General features: G+C 37.0%; 3 protein-coding genes across 9 annotated transcripts in view; 2 read left to right on the plus strand and 1 right to left on the minus strand.

Moving 5' to 3' along the window:
* Nucleotides 1–6,222, plus strand: part of PIKFYVE (phosphoinositide kinase, FYVE-type zinc finger containing) — a 66,404-nt gene extending 60,182 nt beyond the window's left edge. For all 7 annotated transcript variants that reach the window (XM_026791733.2, XM_074548345.1, XM_074548347.1 and 4 more), the window contains one exon: nt 1–6,222. In XM_026791733.2, coding sequence (XP_026647534.2) covers nt 1–116 — 116 coding nt within the window. In that variant the 3' untranslated portion in view covers nt 117–6,222.
* On the minus strand, nt 5,646–27,776 carry DNAJC10 (DnaJ heat shock protein family (Hsp40) member C10). Its single transcript, XM_005484131.4, has 23 exons — nt 27,637–27,776; nt 27,005–27,363; nt 25,263–25,428; nt 23,535–23,585; nt 22,146–22,228; nt 21,846–21,977; nt 20,853–20,946; nt 20,556–20,633; nt 19,323–19,366; nt 18,830–18,967; nt 17,412–17,501; nt 16,561–16,674; nt 15,663–15,777; nt 13,825–13,952; nt 13,444–13,560; nt 12,586–12,687; nt 11,420–11,575; nt 10,380–10,513; nt 9,868–9,921; nt 9,348–9,495; nt 8,752–8,871; nt 7,504–7,620; nt 5,646–7,233 (listed from the first exon to the last, which is right to left on the minus strand). Exons 2-23 carry the CDS (start codon nt 27,203–27,205, stop codon nt 7,222–7,224), a joined length of 2,394 nt encoding a protein of 797 aa, XP_005484188.1. The 5' UTR covers nt 27,206–27,363; nt 27,637–27,776; the 3' UTR covers nt 5,646–7,221.
* The window catches only part of PDE1A (phosphodiesterase 1A), a 194,427-nt gene continuing 194,269 nt past the window's right edge, over nt 27,676–27,833 (plus strand). The window contains exon 1 of the mRNA XM_074548352.1: nt 27,676–27,806. The gene's annotated coding sequence lies outside the window, so the exon portion shown is untranslated. The remainder of the gene's footprint in view (nt 27,807–27,833) is intronic.

Raw genomic sequence — 27,833 nt, forward strand, 5'->3', positions numbered from 1 at the left:
GTAAGATGCCCACTGTGGTCTCTCCGGAGCTGTACCGGACCAGGTTTTGTGAAGCTATGGACAAGTATTTCCTGATGGTGCCAGACCATTGGACAGGACTGGGCCTGAATTGCTGAGCTAAAGCCCATATTGGGAAAGCACAAGAGGACAATGACATCATAGGCCACTCTCTTCCAGTGATCTGTCCAGCAGCAAGAGGATTGCAGCTCCACGTCTACACTGACCATGGGCATCATGTTGCAGAGTGTGAAATCTGCTTGCACTTTAATCCCCTCTTGGAGGATAACAAGAAAACCTGCCTCAGTAAGGATCTAAACTGTAAGGTACCACTGAACAGCACTGATAAGTGACATCCCTGCTGTCAGTAGGGAAGGTGATGCTATCTCCTTCTAAGTACTGGACTGACATTCTATCCAGATCCTGATGGTGAAGAAGTACACAATCTCTGGAAGTCTTGCACTGCCAAAGTGGTGTTGAATACATGCAGCTCATGTTTCTGTAGTGGATACTTGGTACTGAAAATGTGAAATAAACTCCCCGAATGTGGATGGGGGAGAGAAGAATGAAGTTAATTCATGAGTTCTGCTATTGTTACAAGGTCTGTAATTGACCTGTTTAGGATCCATTAATAACTTGTGCTGTTTGTGCTCCATAGTTTTAATTCTTACTGGGTTCTTTAAACAGTATTTTTTTAAGGCAGCTCCACATCTATAATACCCTATGACTTCATCTTTTAAGTTATGTTACTGCAGTACAGCTCTGGTTTATCTGTCATAATTGCATTTTAGTTGAATTCCATAAAAATGGATTGTCAGTCATCAGTATACTGCCAAACTCAAAACATATCCCTTCACTCCTAAACAGTACTTTGATCTGAATGTTGCTCAAATTCCTGGAAACAGGTAACTAACATAACCTTTAATTTAACAAGACTTGATTGATCATAGTTATGAAGCAGATTAACCCTCTCCTTAGTAAAGGTAGTGAGTTGCTAGACAAAGCGAATACTGCAGCTTTCTTCTTAATGCAACTATCATTCCTGGCAGATCACTTCAAATCCATTTCAGTTTCCCTTTACTTTCAAGCAATGCAATTACCTCATGGTGAATTTTTGCCAGGAGAATGTTTTTCTTGCATTCATGTCATGATTTTTTTTTGGTCACGGAGATGAATGTAGTTGTTGTTTTCTGTAAAAAGGAAAACCTGAACTAACAGGTATCTTGTATGATGCATAAGATGTGCAGAGATCTGCGAGTCTCTGTATCATTACAATAAGCATTTCTTTCCATTTAAAAAAAACTTTACTCATTTTTGAGGCGATGAATTTACTTTTTCATTTCATTATAATACAGGCCAGTAAATAACAGGAGTTTTAATGAGTTTGAAAAGCAAGAATACTGTCCTTTGACTTCCAGTCTCTGGTGGAAGAACATCAAATGAACATGGAATCTGGGACAGATTTAGTGATCACTTGCTCATTCTAACCAGTTGCCTCATAATGCCCTCATCAATGTAACTATGGATTGAGACGTGCATCTTGTTCAGTTCTCCTGTGTTCGGTATTTTTTTTCTGCAGTAGATGGTGGTGGCTGTTTAGGAGTGACCAGCAGTAGGCAGCACTGAGAAAGGAAAAGGCCAGCAGTGAGAATTGAGCTATTTGCTCCAAAACCAAGCAGTGCAGCTCTTGTCTGAGCTGACAGGATGCAACAGTCATTTGTGTTGGAAGGAGCCCTCCCCACCCTATTGCAACACTGTACTAGAGGATGAGCAAAGACGCTGGCCTTGAAGCAGCAGAAAAGCAAGTGTACTGATTTCCTCAGTGCAATGTGAGAATTGTTTCTGGGGGTGCATTGTTGAAGGCTACAGTGATGTGTGCTGTGGAAAGAGGACACAGTACTCCTTGCTTCAGTCCAACACAGCACATCAGGCACAACTGATCACCTCTGGGATGCATCTTGCCTCTTTTGTTGAAATGTTCTCCCAGTTTGCCTGGTTGTGTGTGTGGCCTTGTCTAATGAGGGCAACCAGTCCATCAGCTCAGTGCTACTCCCACTTCTGTGGCCTCTACCTACTGTCTTGGTTCATCAATGTGAAAGAACCTGCCGTGCAGCCTATGTTCCAGTCTCAGTTAAAGTTTACATGTGTTCTCCTCCTTCCCTTCTTAAAGTTTACAGGCAAAACTTGACTGTCCTGGCCAGCTAAGGTGACCCAACAGCAGCAAATTGTTGTCTTCCACCTTGGTCAGTATGTGGATTGGCGGATGGAGCACGAGTGTGGGCATGGCACCTGCACTAGGCTGATGGGGTGTGCTAGCCCAGTCTGTCACCAGTAACCCTCATCTTATCTGGGATGTGTGGCTGCTCTGTGCTGCTTGGCTGCCAGAGTCCTGAGCAGATGGCTGTGAGCAGTTTCATCATCTGACAGTGGCTGGTACTCCTCGGAACGGGACAGCACAAGGCCCTCAGCACTGCAGAAGGGAGAGAGAATCTTCCACTGTTCTGCAGCCTGTGAACAGAGCCAGAGGAGCCAGAGACGTGAATGGTCATGGCCCAACTTCTTGGGCTGAAGTTACAGCAGTTGGAGAGATTTGTAGGAATGAACTTGAGCTGGTGTCAGCAGTTAATTTTTGGCCAGGATGTGGCTGATAGACTAGTCCTGATTAGACTGGAATATAAACTACTGGTCATGAGTATCACAGTAGCTGCAGTATCAGCTGGAGTTGGGTCATCTTGGATGTCCTGTGGTATAAGGCTGTAAGCATTTCTAGTCCAAATCCCAGCAGCTGAATGGGTCTCCTCAAATGTTCTATTTTCAGTATGATAGTTGTCCTGACATTTCAATTACTACCAAGCTTAATTTTCTCAGAAGGAGAGCAATACTTCATGCAGAACAAATCTTTGAGAGCTGCTTGGGAGGCTGTGTTCAGTCTGTGTCCCTGTAGAATTCCTAAGGATGAACCCTTTGGCCAGAGCTTATTTGTTTGCTTATAACACAGGTTTAGCATGTGTAAGTAAATCCCAGTTGCAAATATGAAGACTGAATTTCTTCAGAGCTACACTGACTCTTCTGTTGACCTGAGGCCTTGAGACAAATGTCTAAATCTTGTCCAAGTCAGAAGCAATGACTGAGTCAGCATGTGGACAGCAGAATGCCTTCTGGCAGCCCAGGGATGCATTCTGTCCCCAAAAAGCACATGAGGGACTCTTGCTGGTAGAGCAGTTCTAGTGGGCTCAGGGGAGTTACCTGTAGAGTCTCCTCTGTGAGAATGACCAAAACCAAATGAATTGCTCACTAGCTGGTGGCCAGACTAGTCATTCTTCAAAGCACTTAATGTACAATATTGTATGCATTTCTATTCTAACTTGGTTCAGCTGTATTTTATAAAATTGATGTACTAAACTATTTGAGAATAATTGCCTTGACTACTTGGATAATCAAAATGTAGTGTATATAGATACAAATAAAGTGACTAAAGTATATTTGAGTCTGTTCCATGTGTGGAGCAGTTGGGTCTCATTGCACTCCATTTTCTTGATCAGAGGCAAGGCCACTGCTCACTGTGCAGGGACTGCTGTGCTGGAGAGTGCTAGCTTTGTGTGCAGTGTAAGATGCCTGTCCTGTCTCTGCACCTCACAGCTTGTCTCGTCTGATGCAGCAGCACCTCTGGGCAGCTCCCCAGGGCAGTGGCAGTAGAATGTGCAAATAACCTTTTACAGAGTTCTGTCTTGCCTGCAGCTGCTCTTCACCACAGTGCCCTGTGAGACAGGGATCCAGTTTTGTCCAGCAGGTGGCGGTGTGCCTTTGCCCAGTTTTTGCCACGATGTAGAACATATGCCAGGTATTTCCATAATCTTTTTTTTAAGTGGACTAGATAAAGAAAAAAATCCAAGAATGTAGTCTCTTAATTGTTTCATATTAACCTGTTATATATTAACCTCTTTGCTAAGGCTTAAAATAATTTGTGATTAGTTCTGGGAAGGGGACTTGTTCATTCCTAGAATATAGAACTCTGTCTAAAACTTGAGGATTTTACCTGTATTATGTGCAATCACCATTTTTTGCCAGGTGAGTGAGTTCTTTCATCTGCTGCAGTATGAAACTGCATCAGAACCTGTCCCCCCATGGGCTATGAACAAGGAAAAGATGGGATACTCAATTCAGAGGTAATGCTGCCTTCTGTGGGTGTAAAGATGAGTGGTGAGACTTGAGGAGCTTCTGTCATGAAGCTGAGGAGCACAAATGCAGGCTTAGTTCAAGAAATAATGATTCATGACCAAAGGTAGGATAATAAAGTAAGTGAACACACTTACCAAAAAGAGCATTGAACTACAGTTGAAAAAACAGGGTAGGAATATATTAACTTTTCTCCATTGCTTACATAGGATATTTTTCTGCTATAACTTCATCAAAAATAAAACAACACCCTGGGTATGAAAAAATGAAGTATCCTGGGTATGGGCTTGTTACTGGACTAGCTGAGATCTTGTATCATGACTAAAATAAACAGCCTGCCAGGTGAAAGAATTACATATCTACAAGAGCACAACTGGGATTGCTTAATGTACACATATGCACGTAACAAGAGAAAAATTATTTTCATTTTCTAGTAGGATTATAAATATTATTTAAAATACATATTATAGGGAGAAACTGCTTTCTGGAAACAAATCATGTCAGCTATATGAATTTCTAATTGATCTGTAATTTATTCTGACTGAATTGTGTTCTTCCTAATGTGTCTGTTAAGGTAGGAAAAGAATAAGGGAAGTTTATGTGACTCCATAGCGGCCTATAACATGCAGAAATTATATCTTCTTCATGTTAATTTGAACTGCTTGATGGAAAACCAATATTCTGCTTTTTGTCTATTACGCCCTAAAAAGCAGAACATCTTCAGGCTGTATTTTCCATGTCAGCTCAGTTGTACAGTAAGAATTAACTAGAACTAATGTGTTTTCACAACAACCCAACCCCTACTTAATTCAGCTCTTGAATGTTTTCTTGATAATCTGACATTTAAGTAGTCATTTTCTTACAGGAAGTATCAGCTTCTGCGGAATTGCACTCCAAATTTTTATTAATATGGCTTCTGTGGTCTTAGTCAAGAAATACTCTGCAGAATACAGTTGTCATATACATTAATTTGGGAAACTTTCTTCTTTTTTGCTCATCTAACTGTAATTACTGTCTGTTGGCAGCTAGAGAAGTCTGTTAGATCCTAGAAAGTTGGCAGTAAAAGGAGGAGTCGGTTCAGTGTTAGGGATAAGTACTTTGTATCACGTTGATGATTTACCTTTAGGTGTTTATTATCAAAATTGTGGTGGCTTTACATATATGGGAATATAAAATTAGTATTGAATTCTAGCAGAGAGAGAAGACCAAGGTTGAAAGTATTGGGGATTGGAACATCACTGTTTTCAGATGTCAAGTTTCAATAAATGAAGTAAGTTCTTGTGCATTCCTGTTGAAAACTTTAAATAATGAAACATTTTAAGTCTTTTTGTAAAAAAATCCATGAAAACATGGAAAATCTTAGAAACTTCTATTATCTAATTTGGAAGTATATTTTCCCCCACCCATACACATCCATTTGGTCTCTCATAAATATAGAAATCTGGATACAAAGAGAATACCTTGATACAGAATTATTTCTTCAAAATGAACTTTATTGATATTTAAACTAAATCCTCTTCCCCACAGCCTAAATATGTTTCAAAACTTTTCCTAGACCTCATTCTCCAAGAAGGGCATAGAAGGCAGGAAGTACAGTTACAGTGATATGCAAAAACTGACCAAAACAGTTAGTTTTAAAATTTTAATTTTTAACTGTGATTGAATTTGAAGTTAAATTTGGATGTAGGAGGATCTACTTTATTAAAAAATAGATGCAATAGTCTCTTCATTCTTAGAATAATATGCTGCAAAAATGAAAAATCAATAGAGGCAACCCTGAGAATAGGGGAAAAACAGCTGAATGTCTCAGTTACTTGTGTCTCTTCATTTCTTGCTGCCTTCTTCATGAAATAAGTTACTTGTCAATAACAATGTATTTACAGATTTGTAATACTCATGATACACTGACCAGTCATGCTAGGTCTAAATACGTAGAGAGAAGGGAGGAAATTCCGTCTGTCAAGAGCTAGGGAGCATTTTATTGAAATAATGAACCAGTTATTTGCAGACATTTTGTCATCTGCTGTAATTTTTCTTGTCTATGGAGAAGCTCTGAAAAATATTACTCTTTAGAGCAGGAATTCTAGTAAGAAGTATGAGGAGACATTGCAATGTACAGTGTTCATTATTAAATTAAAGAAGGCACTTGCTCTCCTGCTTGCCTGAAGATTATATAAAAACAAACAAAAAAACCCCACCTAAAAATATGTCTGCAGGGAAAGGGAAAGTGGTAATGCCAAAAGAGGTTAACTATGTCCACAGAATACATTCATATTTAAAAAGACAACGATAAAAGTGATGATCTAATGACTTAACCAGATGTGTCTATTGCATAATTTAATCTTTGAAAGTTAATACCACATTTGAATTATTTTAGTTTTTCTTTCTTACTTAAAAAAATAAACACAATCCCAAAACCAAACCAAGGAACTAAAGCTCTTCAAAGTTCTGTTCATCCAGGTAGCATCACCACTGCCACAACAGAGCAATCCACTCGAGAGCAAGAGCAATTTAATTCAATAAACACATCCTCCTACCAGTTTGTGATTTTATTCCTTAACCATTGACTAGACAATAATGCAACCTCAAAGCAGAATAATCATCAGGTCCAACTGTTTGTCTGTCAAATAGACAATCCGTCATTGTGTTCTGCATTGCAGAGTGCTTCGAGTGCATATTCAGCCACAGGCTGAGTGCCACATTCAAAAAGCATTTGAGAAGAGACAGAAAAAAATATAAGGAACTAGTAAATGGGTAGGCAAAAGTGATAGAGTCCACATTTCTGGTCAACTCCAGTGTTTGGCCAGGAAGAAGGTAGCTGGTATATCAGAAGAGGGACATGCAGAAACATTGCCTCCACCAAAACCAAAATGTTTTCATCTCCCCACAGTTTAACAGAACTCATACAGTTGTGTATGCCTGTGAACTCAAACTTGTTTTCATGTGTCTTGTCCTGTCACCAATGTAACTATCCTTATATTTTCCTTGTGGTGTCTTCTATCTTCACAGCTTCAGAATATTTTGAATTGTATCTACCTTCAGTACCAGTTAGAGTTCATCCTAGTGACAAGAAAATAAACAATTGAGTTTCTCTGAAACTACAAACAAAAATATTTTTTCATATGATTTTACAATTTTCAGTAGCAATAAGTTTTCAATTGGAAACATATTTCTTAAGCAGCTGTGTGTTAATATCTTCTTAAGTTTACCCAATCTTGCCTCTGTAATTTGCATTTAATTCTATGGGTAAAGAACAAATACTAACATAATTTTAAGCAGTTATTATTTATAGCAAGTCTTTTGCAAAGGCTCCACAGTAAGTGTTCTTACCTTATTTCTAGATTTTTTTCTTTTTTCTTTCTTTTCCATTGCTTCTAATTTTTCATTCAAAAGGTCAGCTATACCTTTTGCATCTCTGCTGTCTATGTATTCCCCAAGAACACTTTTCTTAAAAGAAAACAAAAATAGAGCATGGGTAATATGTTACACAATTTTCAGACAAAATTCAAGAAAAAAGCAGGGCAGAATACAATGGCCTTGGTAGCTTGATTTATGATTCATGGATGTATTTTTGTCTTTGTTTAAACAATGCCAATTTGCATTGTACTAAGAACCACTCTTAGCTGCTAGTTTTCAAAACAACACTAATTTTGCCGTGATCATTAAAGAAACCTGAAATAGTTACAATTTGCTCACATTTATTGAGGTGAGTGTTTAAGCTAGACAGCTATTACACGTCTGCCACTTTGTAATCTATGTGAAATCTGTTGCTGTGGGTGGCTACTTTGAAGACCTAGAATGTCTTTACACTTCACCACAGAAAATCTCATGGAATTTGGTGAGATTGTGCCATGAAAGATTTATAGAACTTCCCATTAAAAATTCAGTTAAAAAAAAGGAAAGTAAGTTAAGCCACTTCTCTATCAGAAACCAGTGAATACTTTTTCTTCAGCATTAATACATTAAAAAAGTCACTATAATGTTTCTGAAATTTATTAGTGTTACAAGAATAAAGGCAATCCCTATAACTATCTGAATACTCTTTGTATTTTTAATTTATACTATTACTCTGTTAGTAAGAAATGTTGATCTGAAAGAGTCCCACTGATAATTGAAATATTTTGATAAGGCTTGTTTTTGAGACAACACAACCATCTATTTTTCATTAATTATCTGTTTTACAATACATTTGATGTCAAAATTGGTCTTTCAATATAATAACAACATTTAATTATACTTCTTATTAGCTAAAAGGAAGTTGTCCATATTTCATTTAGAGACAGACCATCTACTTTAGGGTAGTTGGTGAATTGGTAACAGTTGAAAAACATTTTGTCATCCAAGACCTTGAAAATTAAACCCTAGTTCTGATTAAGCCCACATTTTAATCATTATCAGAATTTTATTTAGTTCTTTTAATTTGCAATTTGTTATTATTGCATCACTCTCCTACTATTATAAGTATTACTGAAACTGATTATTTGGTGATACAGTAATATATAAACAATTCACTTTAATGTTACAGAAGTATTCTCTTTAGTTTTAAGGTGAAATGAAATACATTTATAAACACTTTACCTTTGTTCCTTGGTAGGGGTAAAACTTAACAGTAGGATAGGCTCTGATATCAGCAGTCTGACAGGTGTGACCATATGCTTGACAGTCTACTTTTCCAGCTTTTACTTTTCCTTTAACGGCCTGAAAAGAAATGTTTATTGGAAACAAACTACAAGGTTCCATGGGTAAGTAAAACCAAATAAGTGGAATAAGCCAGCAGTGTGGGTAAAAAGAAAATTGTTGCTGAAATCTTTGAAATATTTCAGAGTAGTTGCTTGCTTGCTTGCTTGCCAGACTGTCAGCCTTGTGCCAGGTGTCTCTCTATGTATTCAGAGAGAACTTGTACTTGAATTCAGGGCAAAGCACAAAAGCACACCACAGCTCCAAAGGCCACTCCATCAAAAGCTGAAATCTGTTTGGAAAGAGGGTCCCTGTGTGTCTGTCTGTGGAAGACAACACCCACTGTCTGGTGGGACCCAGAAGTGTGCGTAACTCCCTGAGTAGGAGGCTCGTGGAAGTATTGTGGGTTTTGGATGACTGCTAAGAAATAAAGTGCTGATGAGTAAGATTTTAACCATTACAATTATAACAAGCTTCCAGTATATTTGAAAACATACCCTTGCAAGCATCTCAAATTCAGGAGCAAAATTTTGGCAAGGTCCACACCAAGGAGCATAGAAATCAATGACCCAATGATCTTTTCCATTCAGAACCTTTTCTGTGAAACTCTGAGGGGTGAGATCTACAGACACCTGTGGCAAATACCTGTGTAAAGGAAGAGTAACAATCAAAATACATTCAAAACTTTAAGCAATAGCAAATTGCATTTCAGAAAAGCTTCTGAAATGAAGACCATTTGTAGTCTGGAAATCCCTATTTCACACTTTGAACTATAGGAGAATAACTTCTTAAATGTGGTAAACAAAATAATACTGTCTGCAGGAGATGGGTAGAGAGCAAGGAGTATGCCATTTCTCCAAATTTTAAAAGCAGTAAGTGAAAAGATGTAGAAACTTGAACATCTTAAATTAAACAATACATATACCCAAGTGTTTCTAGTTCTTGATTTACATAGTATTTAAATATTAATTTATCCTAGCAAGCAGCATGTGAACAAAGTTGAGTGCAGTAACTTACCCCAATGCCCAGCCCCTGAGTGAATAGGCATCTCTGTGCCATCCATTGTAGCTACTATAAAAAGTAAAAGAAAAAAACAAAAAGCCGGTTGCACAGTAGTTTGAATTATTCTGAGAAAAAAACCTTACAAACAACTTACTCTGAAGAGTGGTGATAATGAAATAAAGAATGTAAATACATATGTTTTAGGATACATTTCTACCCTGCTTTCAAATCTGAATAAATTAAAAGTCTCACAGATAGAATTAAAACCTATAAAATTAAGGACTAGAAGACCAAGACAAGAAAAAGAAGAAATAAAAACTATCATTCCTGTGTAATTTCAAATTACTGAAATGAAAAGGCAAAATAAAATCCCTAGTTTGAAGTAACAAAACCAATGGTATCCAGTACAGTAATATCCTTACAGCCTATTTTAATAGCTGTGATAAACCTCTTCTAGACAACAGAAGAGGTGTATTTGTCTTGTTTTACAGCATGGAATGTTTCCCAAACTGAAGCAATGTACTTACTAATAGTGATGAGCTGTGTTTGATTTTTGAGGAAAGAGTCTGATTTCAGGATAGCCCCGAACACTTTCTTGGTGACAGAAAGAGTAATATTTTTGACAATCCACACTGCCTACACTGATTAATCCATTTAACATCTGAAAAAGAAAGAAGAAAACCTACCATCAAATATGTTAACCAATACTACTGCAATTTCAGTAATACTTCTTAGTTGGGGGAAAAAAATCTCAACAGAACAGACCAAGATTATCACAAGGCTTTTCTCTTCCCTGTAAACAGATCACTGGTACCAGAGCCAGCCGCCCAGATGCATTCCCATCATGCACACATTTAGTATAAGCTGCACGCACAGGGCTCACAAGGCACCTACCTTACCTCAATGGCACTCAGGAGTGGGATTAATTAGTGCAAAGAATGCCCTGGTCCTGTGTGCCCCATGACAGCTCAGGAACTGTGCCAAGGCTGGTGCAGAGCAGATGGGCCAGCGGTGTCACAGCGGGCTGTCCTGAACACATTCTATTTGCTGCCAAGGCCCAAACTACCCAGCATGGGCAGGGAAGCTGATGATTACTGAATGTGTCCTACAGAGCTACTAACGCTTCACAGACATTCCAACAGGATAGAAAATCCTGGCTATAATTCCTAGTAGAGTTCTAAATGTCTCAAAGTCACAGGCTTGTTTCCAAAGCCCTTCTTTTCCGTCCCAAATTTTCTAGTTCAAATTCCTGTAAACACCTCCAGGAATGGTTGTCAGTAGAATAATATTACTTCTGTAAATGAGAGAATGCTACAATGACCTTACACACTTGTAACCAACATGAAAAACTGGAATACAGTATCAGTGTACTGAAGCTTTTAAAAAGCTGCATAAAAACTTTGTATTTGGAACAATCCAAAACTGTCAGGTAGGAATTGCCTGTATTGGTGGCAGTATTAGACTCTATATTTTCTCAGCTTACAATTCTCTTAAGGAAGCAGTTGTGCCATCTCAGCAATTTCCCAGAAGAGGAACAAAAGCAGAAAAGTGTTTGAATGTGATTTACCCTGGCCATTTTCTTCCATTCTGGCATTAAGGCCTGACAAGGTCCACACCATGGAGCGTAGAAGTCCACCATCCAGATCTCCTCTCGCTTTCTTCTCTGAACCAATTCAGCAAATGTCTCTGGTGTTAGGGACACCACTGATGGATTCCTAAGATCCTAAATAAAGACAGCTCATAAACATGACTCATTGTTGCACAATGTATCCCCTATCTAGGGCCATCGTGTATAAAAGTGCCAAATTTCGAGAATGTTCTGTGAAATGGGCTTGCTGCTCTGTCAGGGAAGACTCCACACCACTGAAAGGCACAGAAGAACTAAAAGACATTCCTTCAACCCAAAAATCGAATTTTTAAAAGCCTAAGTTGTCTAGAAAAATTATCAAAAAAGTACACCCAGGGTCCAAAAGGGAGGTTTTCTGCCTTTTCACAATAAAAGAAGGTAAAAACCAGGAAATCCAGCTTATCTAGCAGCAACAGGTGTTACAAAACTCAGCCATGCTATTTAAGCTGGAATACATATAGTGCACTATGGGCCTCTGAATGTCAACTGAAAGACTAATCCCTACCTATTTCTGCATGTGTGTTCTTGAAGCTGCTTCTTCTGAGCTGCCTGGAGAGAAATGTCCCTTCAAAAAGTGAAAAATAGCCTGTGGCTATAGCAGTGAACCTGAATGCTGGAGCCAAGTTTGGTGCCAGAACTCTAGTATCAACAGTGATCCATACCAGTAATTTGCAGTTAAGAAAGTTCAAAGACAGCTGAAAAATGTGGACAGCAGCAATCTACTTGACAAAAATGTGAACCTCTTCCTATATCAAGGTGTGTATGTGAAGCATTTCCACCTTAAAAGTTGGAAGTACTGTAATATTAATTCCTTTATTCTCTCAATAAGATAGAAATAATTATCATTATTTTGCAGATTGGAAGGGATCTTTCTTTATTTGCTAATGATCTCAAATAAATTATGTGACAGAGTAGGGGAATGAATCCACTAGTTGTCAAGTCTCTGACTACAGTTGCTGGATCACTTTTCTTGCCTGAAGTTTTTTCACTTTTTATTTTCCTTGTCTAATTAAAAGAAAAAAAATCTTAGAATCTTCCAACTGAAGAATGTATTTGTGTATGAATTGCATAGAAGAAGACTGCAACCAACATTATCATTTACATACCTCTATAAACTCCAAGATTTGCTCAGCTGAGTGGTGTCCTTCATACTCATGAACATCAGACTGATTGAACACTACTGTTGTTGGGTAAGCTCGAATGTTATGCTGATAAAACAAACAATAACAAATTCCACAGAATGATTAAGGCTCTTGGACTTGCCTCTAACTGTCCCTGGTATTGGTGGCTCAGGCTGCTCATCTGTTCAGTTTGTACAGTACAAGTGCTCAGGCTTACAGGCAGGTGAGAATCTGACACCATAAGAAATCAGTACAGAGAAGATGCCAGTTGTATTCAGAGATGGCACAGTGTGTTCTCAACTTAAAAACCAGCCAGTAATTCTTCTGCCATGCTCCACAAACACAGCAATTAATTCATGGGCCTCCTAAGCCTTAGCTTTAAAACTACTCCCAGTCCTCAGATGGAATGTTTGGACTGTATGAATAACTATTGTTTACCATTGAACACAGCCAGTTCCCATCATTTGAATTCCTCAGTGGGTAAAGACATCTAAATAAAACTTTTTTGCTCATTTTCCATGCATTTTCAGACATTAACCCCAGCCCACAGAATTATTAAATTCTGAGACTTCTGAAGTCTTCCAGTAACACTATGAAATTAGAATAAAATCTGACTTGTATTCTGCATTAATAAATTATTATATTAATAAATTATTATAGTGTTTATATAGTTTGCTTCTTTAAAAAAAATACAAGTGCCTGTTTAATTTACTGCCCTTTAGGAAAGTAATGTTAAAGAACAAACATTGTCTGCCAATATCCTCCTACCCCCAATTCAAAGAAAATGATATTGTTTGAAAAGATTATATTAATATTTCTTTATTTTTAGTTCCTGCAGCTTACCATGTTGCAAAGGCCTTCATGGACAGTACAGTCTAGTGTTCCAAATTTAAGCTGACCATAAAGATGTTTAGATGCTTTTCTCAGCTCTGGTAACAAAGCTCGACAAGGAGGACACCACTAGAAGACAAAATCCAAGTAAGTGCAATTGCTTTTCCCGCAGGTAGCTCTCAGGAGAGGATTTGAGATTAATCATCTGCTGTTTTGACAACAGAATGCATTAAACAGAAAACCCAGTTAGGAACTAGAGCTGCCAGGGAATGAGGAATTAGAACACCTTCTCATGATGCTGAAAGGCACTGTCTAGCTACTCCTTAGTACCTTGTTACATAATCACAGAACAGATTTTAGAAGAAGGAATATATAGAGATATCCAATATTTACCGGTGCAAAGAAATCCACAAGCCATGGTTCCTTATCTTTGTCAGGAAAATTCTGAGGTCCCAGTGTGATGACATGGGAATTCACACTTTCTTTGGCAAATGCAACAATGTCATATAAGATCTTCTTTCCTTCAAAAAACAATGTAGAAAGGAAATTCAATTTTTTACCTATGAGAGGTGTAATTAAAAAACTCTTTGAAAGAAATAGGAGTCCCTTGTCTCATCTTTAAACCTAGCCTGCTTAAGTAAAGGTAGCATAAAATGATGTTACTTTTCCTTAGGAGGACAATGTTAAACTGTCCAAACCTACACAGGCAGGACATACCGTAGTTGATATGTGGCTAAATATTAAACTAGCCAGTTACCCAGTATTAGTCAAATAAATACTTTATCCAAGAAAAAACATATTTTTGTCAAACAAAATGATGAAATTTTTGTGACAGGATCATTGGTTATTTTATCATCTTACTTGTGTTGGAATTGAAAAGTACAATTCTAGATACACTTGACTTGGCAAAGGGACTGACAAGGTAAAAACTTCAAGCAAAATAAATTATATTGATAAATCACAGCTATTTAGGTGTAACTGAAATTACTGCTCACACAGCTCCAGTGGGCAAAGATCCAGTCTCTTCATAACCTTTGTATACGTATTTGTCAGCAGAAATGAGTTTGTCTGAGAATAAGAACTTCAGGTTAATCAAATCTGAAGTCACTGCACAATGACTTACCAAGATTTATTACTGTTCTTAGATTTTAAACTGTTGAATCCCTTCAACACAGCATATAAAAAAGCCAGATTCTTTTGAGGATTACTTTCCCATAAAGACTGGAGTGAGATGGCTATTGGTGAATGTTCTACATGCCATCTGTTTTCTAAATAGTAAACCAAACCATTCAGAAAAAAATGCACTGAAGTCCAATGTACTTCTCTTCCACCGCAATCCACACCATTATAAAAATGCTGCACGGCTGTGACCTCTTCCTGCCCTCTCTGCAGCAATGTATATACAGGAAGTATAGAAGACTCTTCCTTATATACCAATCATTAGATGTATGGGATCATCCTTTCCCCTTGATAAGCCTAATCTTTTCTAAATAGTGAAAAACTTTTCACTTTTCCTGCTTATAACAGTACTGAGGTTCTGGCTTAATCCTAGCAGGCTGTTTCTAATACCTCAGAGGCTGAAAACTGAGAACTTCATCTTGCATAACTGCTTTGTGCCACGTTCTGGATGAAGCTAAACCTGTTCCTGCAAGCTACAGTTTGGCTTTAGGCTCCCTTCCAGCATCACTGAATCCTTTCAGCAGCAAATAGTAACATAGTTCCAACCCTTCCTGAAAGGAAACTGTGATGTTGGAAATGAAAGTAAGAAGTAAAAGTCTCAATATCTTGGACAGAATTAACAAAGCATGGAATTAGTGCAGTGATACATGAAACCAAATCCAAGTTTGTCAAACTGGCTGCACTGTGTAACCAGCATGTCAGGTCTCTCTGAAGGGTGTGCCTTACAACATTCTTTAGTTATCCAACCCAAAGCAGAAGCTGTGCTGATCAGCTTCAGAGATTTCATTTGTATGTCATTATGCAAATGAAACAGACTGCAAAGACAAACTATATCCCTCAGCATCTCATGACTGCCTACCCAGGAAAAATAGAAAAAAGAAAACCAGAGGAAATTGTAAATAGGTTGTGTAAGGTTACATCATGGCCAGAGGAAAGATAGCAAATATTACAGCTACAAAACTGTTCTTTGGGGAAAAAAAAGTGGTTTGCCAAAGATTTTGTCATCTCAAAGGGATTAGGTCATGATTTAAACTTGCCAAAGTTTCCCTTACCATGATGAATTTCATAATCTCCAGTGCCTTTTCCTTTGAAGACTGCTAAACAAGGCTGATAAACATACAGTTTGTTGCAGATGGTTGGTGAGGAAAGACAGTCAAACTTCCCAACCTATATTTAACAGACAATGCCATTTTAATTAAAGCAGTCTAATTTATATCAATTAACATATTTTATTATGTTAGGAAATAAAAGTTAGAAAACAAAGGTAAAAAGATGGAAAACTGATAGCCTTTTTTATAAACAACAGAGATCTTAAAAAAATTGATGTTCAAGGAAAACTACCTGCATAACTATATTAGGTTGCTTGCTAATTTTTAATTTAAAGGCCAAAATGGGGAATAAAAACTTAAAGAATTCTCTTTTACCTCCCTCCAAATACAACAGCAAGGAAGTAAGAAGACACCTAAAATAAATGTAACATTCAAATTCTTCTAGTCAAAGCAACAATTTAAAAAAATACATACTTTATAGATTAATACAATCTGTAGGCCTTTAGTGCAAAGTTTGAACTTGGTTTCTTTTTATTAAGAAAAAAATCAACATGATCATAGGGTTTTCTGAATAATTAAAATATAGTTCCACATACATAAATTTGATGTTGGAATGTTAATTTATAATTAATTTATAATTAATGGAACAGGATCTGCAGCAACATTTCCAAAAACAAAGCAGATTTAAAATATAATCTCTCTATACTTTTCCATTATTAAAAACATACAGGAAACGTAAGTGATTTCTTTAAATAAAAAACTTGACTGCAGATCTGCTATATGATAGTATATCTCTTCCAGTACCAGAGGTGTCATGTGGGGTAAAAGCTAATAACAATGAAAACCGTGATTTGTTCTTGGAATGTGAAGAGCATTTAACATTAGATGAGAGCACTCTTACCTGAATATGCTCATCTTTCAGTAAAAATTTAAGTTTCTTGAACTCCTGCACATTTGATTTGTCCCTCTCCCCAAACTGGAAGAAAAGCAGCCACCGGTGATGAGCCAGGCGGTCCTTTAAACCACAGGGAAAAACAAACCAACAACACCACAAAAAATGAATCCCAACCACACCAACGTGCAAAATTCTTTTGTGTTTTATAAAGGCAAATGTCCAGTTATTCATCTCCAAAAGACCTCCACTAAACAAGTTCTTTCATGCAATCCTTCCACTAAACTTCCTTTTACTGCAACATAATCAAGGAAGTGGAAAAAATCTGAGAGCAAGCTGGCTACAAGCTGCACTCCAACAATGTTGTTGCTTCTGTGTGCATTTCCTGTTGTAAATTATGCTGCTATGTGCAACTACCAGTGTGGAAAGAGGTTTACTTTTGTTTTTCCTCCAACACATGAGCTACTTTTAAGACTCAATTTCAGTTCATACATCAATTATCATGGATTAACAAGTGTTTTCTTCTTTTCTAAATTACCAAACAAAACACACTTAGACCAAAATTCTCTACAATGTAGTTGATTCAGAAAATTACTAGAAAATTGCAGTTGCAGAGAGAGTTACAATGGCAATTTCCGTGATTTCTTACATTCCTATGAAATCTCCTCCCCTTACTTTTGTTATTTTACTAAACAACAAAAGTGAATGTAGACAAACAATGTTAAATAATTTTGGGTAGAGATAAAAAGAAGTAATATTCAGTTAAATGCTAAGTTGTGTCAACAGTATTTGAAAACCATAGAAAATAACAATAAAAATATATTATTTGAAGAAATCTTAGCATATTTTTAAAAAATTACCTCCAATGATGCTGCAGAGATGATTTCAAAGTCTGGTAGATGCTGCATTACTTCCTGATATATTTCTCTGGCATCCAAGGAGTTAAGAAACTAGGATAGAGAATTAACTGTCTTTATTACAAGGAATTACAAAAATCAACCTGATTAGTACTCAAAGTGTCAGGGAATTTATTCTGATTTGTTCTTTCAATCAAATGGAGAATGCAGTTAATAATATTTTATTTGATCAACTTCTTTTTCATACATGTAATTCCACAAACATCACTTTCAGAATACTGCTTTTAACTCATTTGCCTACAATATTCAACTCAAGAAATTGTATTTTGCCAAGACAGTGACCAAAGAGTGTGAAATTCAAATTTCACACCAAACCCAACAATCAAGTTTACAAGATTTCCAATTTAGTTTTACAGCCTTCCATAACTGCACTGTAGAGATATTTAGGTTTCCTTAACTTGTAAAATTTTGGAAGTAATATGAATCAGTAACTGAGTTGGTAAGTTAAAAGGTTCAAAGTAGGTAGGTTGCAATTTATTTTCCTCCTTTTAAAAATAAAGGTAACAGTAGTGACAATAAAGGAACAAGTCGTGCTTCAAATAGAAATGTCTCCCATCAATTAGGGAAGTTAAAACTTCCACACAAATGTAGGTTGCAATTCTAGAATAGAACTGAGCAGTAAAATTTGTACTGACAGACACTGTAGGAGTACTTTTATCACACATGTCAGGGTAGCATTTCTCAAACTTGTGATACCTGCTGCATATTATTTCTGGAATAAAAAATCAGGGGCACATCAAAGACCATAGTACCATTTAGGGTGGAAAAGACCTTTAAGATCATTTGAGTCCACGCTGTAAGCAGCTGCCAAGTTCACTACTCTAAACCACGTCCCCAAGTGCAATGTCCACATGTGTCTTTTACACACCCCGCGGATACTGACTGAACCACATCCCTCAGGGCAATTCCAGTGCCTCACAAACCCTCTGCTAAAGAAAGATTTGCTAATATTTAATCTAAACTTTCCTTGCTTGAGACCATTTCCTCTTGTCCCGTCAGTTTTTACTCGGGAGAAGAGACTCCCAGGCTTGCCAGGACAGCAGGGTTAGAAGCAGCTCTTGGGGCAGTCACAGGGCACTTCCAGCCCCGGACTCCCAGAGCTGCTCGGGAGCCTCCTGGGGAGGTGGCCAGGCAGTCACAGGCTGCTGTTCACTCTCCCAGCAAACTGGAATCACCTCCAGGATCATTGGATCACTGCCTGAGCAGACACAGGGACATGAACTCATGCAGAACATACCAGCATAGAAGAGAAAAAAAGCATCTTTTCAGTTGTGTATTGTCAGTCTGGAAATGATCTATACATTCCTTTAGCATGGTTATCACTTTGTTTATCTAAATAGATAATGAAAGACAAGTCATACCAAAACACCTCCTTTCTCTTTGTTATTTATGGTGGCTCCAGGTGGGAAGTATGCAGTAGTACTAGATGAGACATCTAAGTTATCACAAAGCTCTCCCTGGGTGCCACAGTCCATCCAGCCCACATTAACAAGACCCTCCTGTAATTAGGAAAAAAACAACACAAAACAAATCCAAAGAAAAATATTTCTAAATTTCAGGTACAGAAATGCTTTTGAAAATCCCAACACAGGCAATTATTTATAACACTTAGAAAATAAAAAGAAACAACACTGTAATTTATTATGTAATATTAATTTTATTTTATAAAATTCATAAAAAATTAGTTATTTCAAAAGCTGCTTGGGCAAAGTATTGAATTCTTCTAAAAGTTAACAGGTGTTATCTTGGTTCTACTAAACTCAGTGAAAGTTTTAGTTACAATTTGATGCTTTCACTTCTGTTATTTTGTTTTAAATATAACATGTAATGCTTTCAAAGTGAAACACTGCTTACCAACATCCCAGCTAGCTTAAGGCGGGTTTGGTAACTCAAGCAATCTGTGAAACAAAAAATTTTTATTCACAAACATAAAACTTCACCTTATTAATGCACTAAATCTACTCTTGCTTAGAATTGCCCCTTTCCTCCCAAAAAACATGACCATTTCTAATGGCATGCTTCCTGGCTGTTCATCCAGTATTCCTGGAATTTTCATATCTAATAATCAGCACTTGATGATTGTCTACTCTAACTTAAAAAACTCCCAAAAATAACATTCTCTTGCTTCATCAACACAGAATCCTCATTTAAAATAGAAAATTTTACTATTTTCTTTACTGTAAAGACTGACCTTTAAAATTTGTTAATCACTGTTTAAAAAAGTAATCTAAGTATCTACATAGAGTCTTGGGATGATGTTTCAACAGAAATATAAATTTTCTGTGATACAAATAGTAATTCACTATTATAAATATAGAATATGCTTTGAATGGCTGCCTTTGGATGAAGATTTTTTTTAAAAATAAGATGCATCAACTTGTCCTTAACTAAAACAAAGTTGAAAACGTAATAACGAAAGGGCTGCAAGTTGAAATCAAGCTATTTACAAATGTAAATCCAAGACTGAGGCTCTGGCTATTCAGTTCTCAGAACAAAGGTCTCTTTATAAGGCTGAGAAGTTTTTATTTGTCCAAGGTGTAGTGCATTTACTTAGCTCTACCAGCTATAACCAAGGTAACTTTCTCATAAATATTGTATCCAGTACTGATCCCAAGAAAGCCAGGCACAAACAGCTACAAAAAACGACTCTGATGTGAAACCAGTGGTAAGAGGCAATTACTGTGTGCAAACCTAACTTATTAACTAACTTATTCAGCTAAATTTTAATATTGGTGGTTTAAGGGGGAGACACAGCCTTTCTGCTGCTCAGCTATGACAAGAAGCTGGCACGTGCCTCAGCAGTCACCTGAGCTGGAAACTGAAGGAGAAACCTTTTCTGCCACTTCCCCTCCTGATGGGTTACACTCCAGTGCTGCTTCAGTGACTCACAGGACATTACAGAAGCACAATAACATGATATTTCCAATAATATCCTTTTGTCAAACTGCTTTTAGCAGAAGCTTAAACTACCCACCGGCCAAATACTGTGGTGACCTAAGATGTTTTCTAGCAGCAAAAGGGATTATGCTGCTAGCAACAGAAGTTATTTTTTTGTCACATTATTTAAAAAGTATTTAATGTACCTACCCCCACGTTCAGCACAGAAGGTGATCAGCCAACCAACACCAGATGCAAATGAAGTTTCAATAGCATTTACAAAATTTCCTAAGAATGAAACAATTTGCATCAGTTTGCGACTAGTTAAACATGGCCATGAAACAAGATTTTCTATTTGTATTAGCAAATTACATGAACTGTTTTTATTCTCAAAAAGAAGACTTAGCAATAGGTGAAAGATTCAGTCATATGCATAGTTTCTGCCCTATTTTATATAGTAAAAACAATTTCAACAACAGCCCCCCAAGCTAAACACATGAACATTACCTGCCCATAACTCAGTGACTGTGCTTGTAACATACTGCATGGCAAAGTTCTTTAAGCTCTCTTTTGACCTGTCTCCGTAATATTTCACTGGTTGCTATAGAAAACAAAAAGTAAAGTTTATAAAATTAAGAAAAAAACAAAGGCAAATAACCCCATCCCAAAATCTACTGTGTTCTTCTAATAGTACTTAAGCAACTGCAGGACCAACCCCCACTACCACCCTAACTGTTCTCTCCCTCTCCTATCCAAATGTTTGAAATTTAACCTTTATTTAAATTTTGTAATGTGATTTCTTTCCAGATGCTGCAACATGAGGATAATTTAGTCTTAGAAACACCAACTCCCAATGATTGTATTTCTATTTAAATAAAAATTGCTTATATCACTCCATTTAGCATTCAACTTCTTAAAACTTATCATTGTCAAAATGTACCCATCTATTCGAGTGCACTTTGTACGCCACCCCAGCACCACGACTTAGCAAGCAGCTATAAAGAGTGACACACATCATGCAGGCAGCATGGGGGGAATCTTGCAGAAGGAATTTCCAAGTTTCTCTCGGCATATGGTCATATTTTTAAGACTCAAAACCACAGACTATGCTTTGTACTTGAAAAGTCCTTTACAGCACTATAAGAGAAACCGCTCAAGGAGACTTGTTTGGTACAGCACCACTGCTGACGCTACCTTCCCAATCAGAAGTCGTATGTTGCACAGAAAAATTATTCAGAAAAAGTCTTGTAAAAATATATTAGCATTTATTTCAAATTTATTTATATATAAAATATAAATTATATATATTAACAAATACATTTTTTATGTTAACTTTGTAAAATAATTTTACTAAGGTAAAGAAAAAGTTATATTTATTACTAAAGGAAATAACATACTATAAAGCAAGATCTTTATAAAAAATCTCTATGACTGAACAAGTACTAAAGAAATACTTCTCCAGATTTCATTCTAAAAACACTTGGAAGTCTTATCACTCACCATTCCAGTTTTGAAAACGTACAGACTGGGGTAACTGTTAATGCCTTTAATTCGACACAGCATTCTGTTATCTCCACAGTTCACAGCTCCAATGCGTATCACTCCATCCAGCTCCTTAGCAAATTCTCTCCACTAAAAAAAAATTGAAAAAGAGACTATTTGCCTATAAAGATATAATGAACACATACTTTATTTCTGGAATTTTGAATTGTTGTCTCTGGTTTCAGCTTCAGTGTAAAAATCTACTTCATTAAGTTTTGTGCTATTAAAACCAGAGTTCATTTACTTGGTTTTTCGTACCGTAGGTGCTAAATCATGGCAGTGGGAGCAGCGAGGAGAATAAAAATTCACAAACCACAGTTCTCCTGAGTTAACAGCAGCATCTAGGTGGAGAGAAGAAAACTGTAAGTAAATCATGCACACGTGCAATGTAGTAACATCTAGGATGTACATTTTTGCTATACTGTATTCCCCAAAAAGCTGTATTAAGTATTTAATGTCAGGCACAGTAACAGTAACTCTGATGAACATACTGTTGTAGGCAGGTGCATGAAAATCCTATTATTTCAGAAGGTATCAGCCCTCTGACTTTCAGCATCTGTTCTATTAATTAGGAAAAACGTACCGTTTGCAGATTATTCTAGCTGAAATGTGAGATAGTGTAAGTCTAGTTACAAAATACAAGTTCTAAAGGATTTTTACCCACTAGAATTTTCCATTATATTACTTTATGTATTTAGTGAGTCTCACCTGGCAGTATTTTTATGAAGAAATCATGTCTAATGTAATTTTAAAATCCAAGTTAATGTAATTACTAGAAAAGTCAAGGGAAACATAAATCATCTTGCTTATGAAAGCAAACAACAGCAACAAAATATACACAAAGAGCAGTTATCACCTTTAATTACTTGGCTTTCAGCCTGTCCAATTTTCATGTAGTGGATTTTGTAACCTTTATTTGACTGTATTAAAATATCCTCACAAAAAAGACAACTAAGGAATATGTTGACCCTGCAAATAGATTAATGAATGGTCTCAGGGAAATCATGAGAGTCTGCTCTTACAACAGTTTACAAGACAAATTCAGCATGTAGGTCCAATTTTGCACACAGGAAACCATACTCAATATGCAGATGAAAAATTATACAAAATCCAGTATTTTTTACTCTAGCCTCTCTTAGTTACAAACAACTTAGTTGTAATTTTAAAAGAAAAAAAACCTGGACAATATTCACAGAGAAACTGTTCTCTTTCCACACCTTGTTCTCCTTAGCTGTGCTTTTAGTATCTGGTATCACCTTCTGATTTTGAACTACACACAAGTGACTGGATTTCACAGAAAAAAAATATATTAGAAAAGTTTTGTCAAGTGCATTTTTATACAAGAGAAACAGCAACAATAAATTAGGAGTAACAAAATTTTAATTCAAATAATTTCCTTTTACAGACCTCACAAAATAGCTCTAAAACTTAATGTAAGCTGTATATTGATATTGATTGATTTGCCAATTAGTGTTTAACAGGAAGCATTAAGAGGTTTTTTTATTGTTTGTTTTCTCATGTGAAGATGATTTTCCAACATGTGTTTGTAAAGACAGGTAAGAAAAGCCTACTAAGACACAGCTCAATATGTAAAATTGTACTTTGGGTTGTCATGTTGTCAAACAGCCATTTATTTTAAAAACTTACCAAATTCTCCTCTATCCAATGTTATAATTTCGGGATCATCGTCATAAATACCTATTAAAAAAATCAACAATTGTCTTTTATTTTCCACCTTTAAAACAATCAATCATCTTATGCACAACAGAAGACAGTAGATTTATGATGAAATACTAAACTGGCAAAGAGGTTTTACAAAAATGCTATCCTTGTTTAACCTCTTGCTTGCTCACTCACTCTCATGCTACCACAGCCACTATCAGAACATTCTTTTGACAATTTAGCAACCAACCATGAAGCCAGCAGAACTACTGCTGTTATGGCAAGAGAAATGATGTTAGAAATAACATCATCCAGCTGTCAGATTAAAATTCAAGAAGTCTCAGCTTTCACTGAGAGCTTTACATAATGACCAGAAGTTTCCACACTTTCTCAGCCTCTGGTTACCTAAACATTTAGACCACAAAGGTGTTTCCAGCCATAGGCTTTTCCACTAACAAAGTGTGTGTGCAGTGGAATGAAGTGGATAAGGAAGTCAAGGAAGACAAAGCTAACCAGTCCTACCGAGGGCATCACTACAAAACACTCCACTACTTCAACTACACAAGAAAGGCAGTGCAGAGTACCAAAAATACTAATAAAGAGCATTATATTATGCTATTATGGTTGCGGATTTTTACAGTACCTAACATGGTGAGATGTCATTTCACCTGAAGTACACAAGGATCAAATGCAAATAAATAATGAGAGAAGTTAATATCTACAGGTGACAACATACTTTTCACATTACTTTCCATTTATATCTCACGTAATACAGTACATATGTTCACCCACACATATAAATATATATATAAAGCTATACTTGCATATAGGTACACACACATATATAAAAATAGATGCTCCCTAAATCACTGATTAATAGACATTCCAGGATACTGTTTCTCAATCAAGCAGTGAAACTTCAGTGAGATAAAATTTAAATCTGAATATGTTTTAGGCTAATTGCTATATTTTCCTGTGATACTTGTGCCACTGGTTTATTCAATTTCAATCTGCACAGACATTAATTTCTTAGAGATTGGGATATATTAAATCAAACAACACTAGGAAAAAATAATTGCCAAGGTAGAGGTTCCTGTTCCTTTCATCCCAATCCAACTATGTTCCTCAGTTCCCTGTTAGTTTACTCCTGTTACAGCAGCTCTGAGAATCATTAATTGCAACCTTTCCCTACAACTACCTAAAATTTGTTGAGACAAACATTAAGCAACTTGTCTCAAGATCCTTTTAGGTATGAGTCTGTTATTTTTTTCAGTTTCTGCTACCTCTTTACTGTTCTCTAATTGCATAACTGCATATCAAATAGGCTTGACAGTGCAAAAATTTCCTCTCAAAATCCCCCTGAAGGATGCTAAACAAAGAAGGTCTTCCTTAAAAAGAATCCTGATGAAATATTAACACTGACATTTAAGTGAAAAAAAAAATCTTTGCACTTTAAAAAGAATAAACAAGAAGTTAGATGACCTATAAAAAGGCAAGCAGCAGGAACAAAAGGCCAGGTAAATAGATTGCATCTTTGGGTGGCCATTAACAAGGTAAATAAAATACTGGGCCAGCAGAGAGAAAGTAACAGCTACAGAGCAGACAGAGACCTGGAGAGGCGCATAAGAAACATGAAAAAAGCTCTGATATAGATCTGAATATGACATTTCCTTTGACTGTTTTAAGCAAGTACAAACACACATCAAAACTTACCAAAATCATAGCGATAGAAGTTCCAGCTCTCGTACCGACCTCCCTGCTGCTGATCTTCAAGACCCTTCTCCCCATATTTATCATACTTCTTCCGCAGATCTTCATCTTTAAGTACTTCATATGCTCTATTTATTTTCAGAAAATTGTCATGTGCATTTGGATCATTCTGTGTAAGGAAAACTATAATTAGTAATATATCAATAAACCATATAGTGCATATAGTGCTGAGAAAATTATCTTTGGAAATATTTTTATATGCCTGCTAAGGATGTCAGTTATGATGGAAGCAGACATTGCATTTTGATCTCAAACCAAACTACAGCAAAGTTTTCCTCTCCCAAACCAGGTCTCTCCTCTTATTTCTTCCATCTTCACTAAGTACACTTGAAATACAAAGTCAACTGGTTGGAGGCTGTAACACTCTCCAGTGAACCCTTTTTTTTCAAGTCTCTCTTCAGTGGAATTAAAAAAAATACTCAAGAATGAAGACATACCATTTCCTCCATAATCTTTTCCACTCCCCTAGAATCCCTACTTGACCAGTTCAAAATCTCTGCTAGAGACAGATTAATCCCTTCTGGTCTTGACAGTGTAGACAAATGCCATCTCCTTTTATTTGAAAAGCATTTTTGTTCTAGGTAGCTTGGGAATTAGAATGGTGAAAAATCTGCAGACATATTTAGAATCCAAGTTTGAGATCTGCAGTGTAACAGTGGTGTGCAAAATGTGCCGCACAGTCCTGCTCTTTTAACTTCTGCTAACACGTTTCATTCAAAAGACATTTTCTTAAGATTTTTGTTTTAGCTAGATACACAGGAAATTCATTACCATTATGGAATTTGTCTAATGGGTTCATCCTCTATGTATCATCGCTAAGGTTGAAAATAACCTGTTGAAAAATCTTTAGTAGTATCTGCATGCTCAGAAACAACAGAATCTGACCCCAAAGGCCATTATTTCCAGAGTACCAACAGAGAAAACAAAACTTTCATTTCATAGCTACAAGCTGGCATTCCTAACTTTGCTGACATTTGGCTTTCTCACTGAGCTGTCAGAGGCTCCAATGTAGTCAGTGAAGGCAGGCCCTGAGCTGATATGAAATACTGCTGTCTTTTGGGACTCCATGCAGTTGTACATATGTAGTTCTAAACCCTTTTATTTCCTGTGAATTTCTGCTTATTTCACATCATTTCAAGGAAAAACTGATGATGTTTAAAAGTGATTTCTTTGTATTTTAGAAATACAGCAGCACAGACTAAGCCATTCCAATCTTCTCTCTCCAGTTAGTCCAGAGTAACCTCCACCATTATCCCTTGGCAGTCACAGGATGTCTGTTTTGTCCTGTTTGGTACTTGGAGACTGATGTCTCAGAACAGGCTGTTCTTATTTGATGTTTAGAGGAGACTTCAGGGCAGGGAAACAGCAAGTCCCCCAAAACTAAATGGAAAGAGGAAAACTCAACAGCTTACCAACAAGGTAATAGAGTACACAAATAAGTTTTCTTCTAGTTACAAAAATATAAGTGAGAACTAGAGAATCTTGACTCTTTTCACTACTGCAATTTAACACAGCCTAAATTCAACTCTATCATTTTTTGTGAATTTTCTCTGCAGAAAATCTGAGTCAAACTATATTATCAGGTGGTTCACAGAGAGACATTTTTGATAAATTAAAACTGCTTTTTGTTTAAACACTAAGATTCATTAAGTCAACACCTTTGACTTGCTAAAAAGCTAACTTACCTGATTTTTATCAGGGTGCAACTTTAATGCCAGCTTTTTGAATGCTTGTCGTATTTCTCTACTACTTGCTTCTTTGGATACTCCAAGTAAACTATAGTAGTCTTGATCAGTGCATACAAGAACTATTACACATACTAAAAGTAGCAATAAAGACCTTTTGAAATATCTCATATAATCTCCTTTGGATGCTAAAAACTCCATTATGAAGCTTTTGGAAATTTCACAGGCTCTGATTCAAACAGACTTTGGGAAGAGTCTCCAGTAAATGTGCCAACATTCAGAGATACGGCGGTACTTATGGCAGAGCTCTTCAAAACGCCTGTTCTACTTCATGTCACAAGCCTTGCTAAAGAGACACCCTGGAAGATGACAGAAGAAAAAACAATTAAATACTACCACTTCAATAAACACAGGTTAGTAACACACCCCAACATCAGCTTGTGCGGATTGCACGTGAACATTTAAATTTCTGGGCAGCTAATTATCTTCTTTCTGGAAACCACACAAGTGGTAGAACATCTCTGAACTGTTACCTTAATGGGGGTAATCATGCACAGCTGCACTGGATGGCACTAACAGCCCCACACCTGTACCGCATTAGAAAAGGCGGCAGTGGGAGGATTCATACCTACCTTCAGCAGCCCCGCCGGGGCTCATTCCGCGGGAAGGGCCGGTGCCGCTGAGCCGGCCGCCGCCCCGGGGCGGGGGCTGCCCGCCAAGGAGGCTGCGGACGCCCCTCGCAGACAAAGCCGGGCGGGCGAGCCCCACGCCGGGAGCCGCTGCTGCCGCCGGGAGCGCGCAGGTCGGAGCTCCGCGGGGCTGGGGCCGG

Source organism: Zonotrichia albicollis, chromosome 10, assembly GCF_047830755.1.
Source record: "Zonotrichia albicollis isolate bZonAlb1 chromosome 10, bZonAlb1.hap1, whole genome shotgun sequence".
Taxonomy (NCBI): domain Eukaryota; kingdom Metazoa; phylum Chordata; class Aves; order Passeriformes; family Passerellidae; genus Zonotrichia; species Zonotrichia albicollis.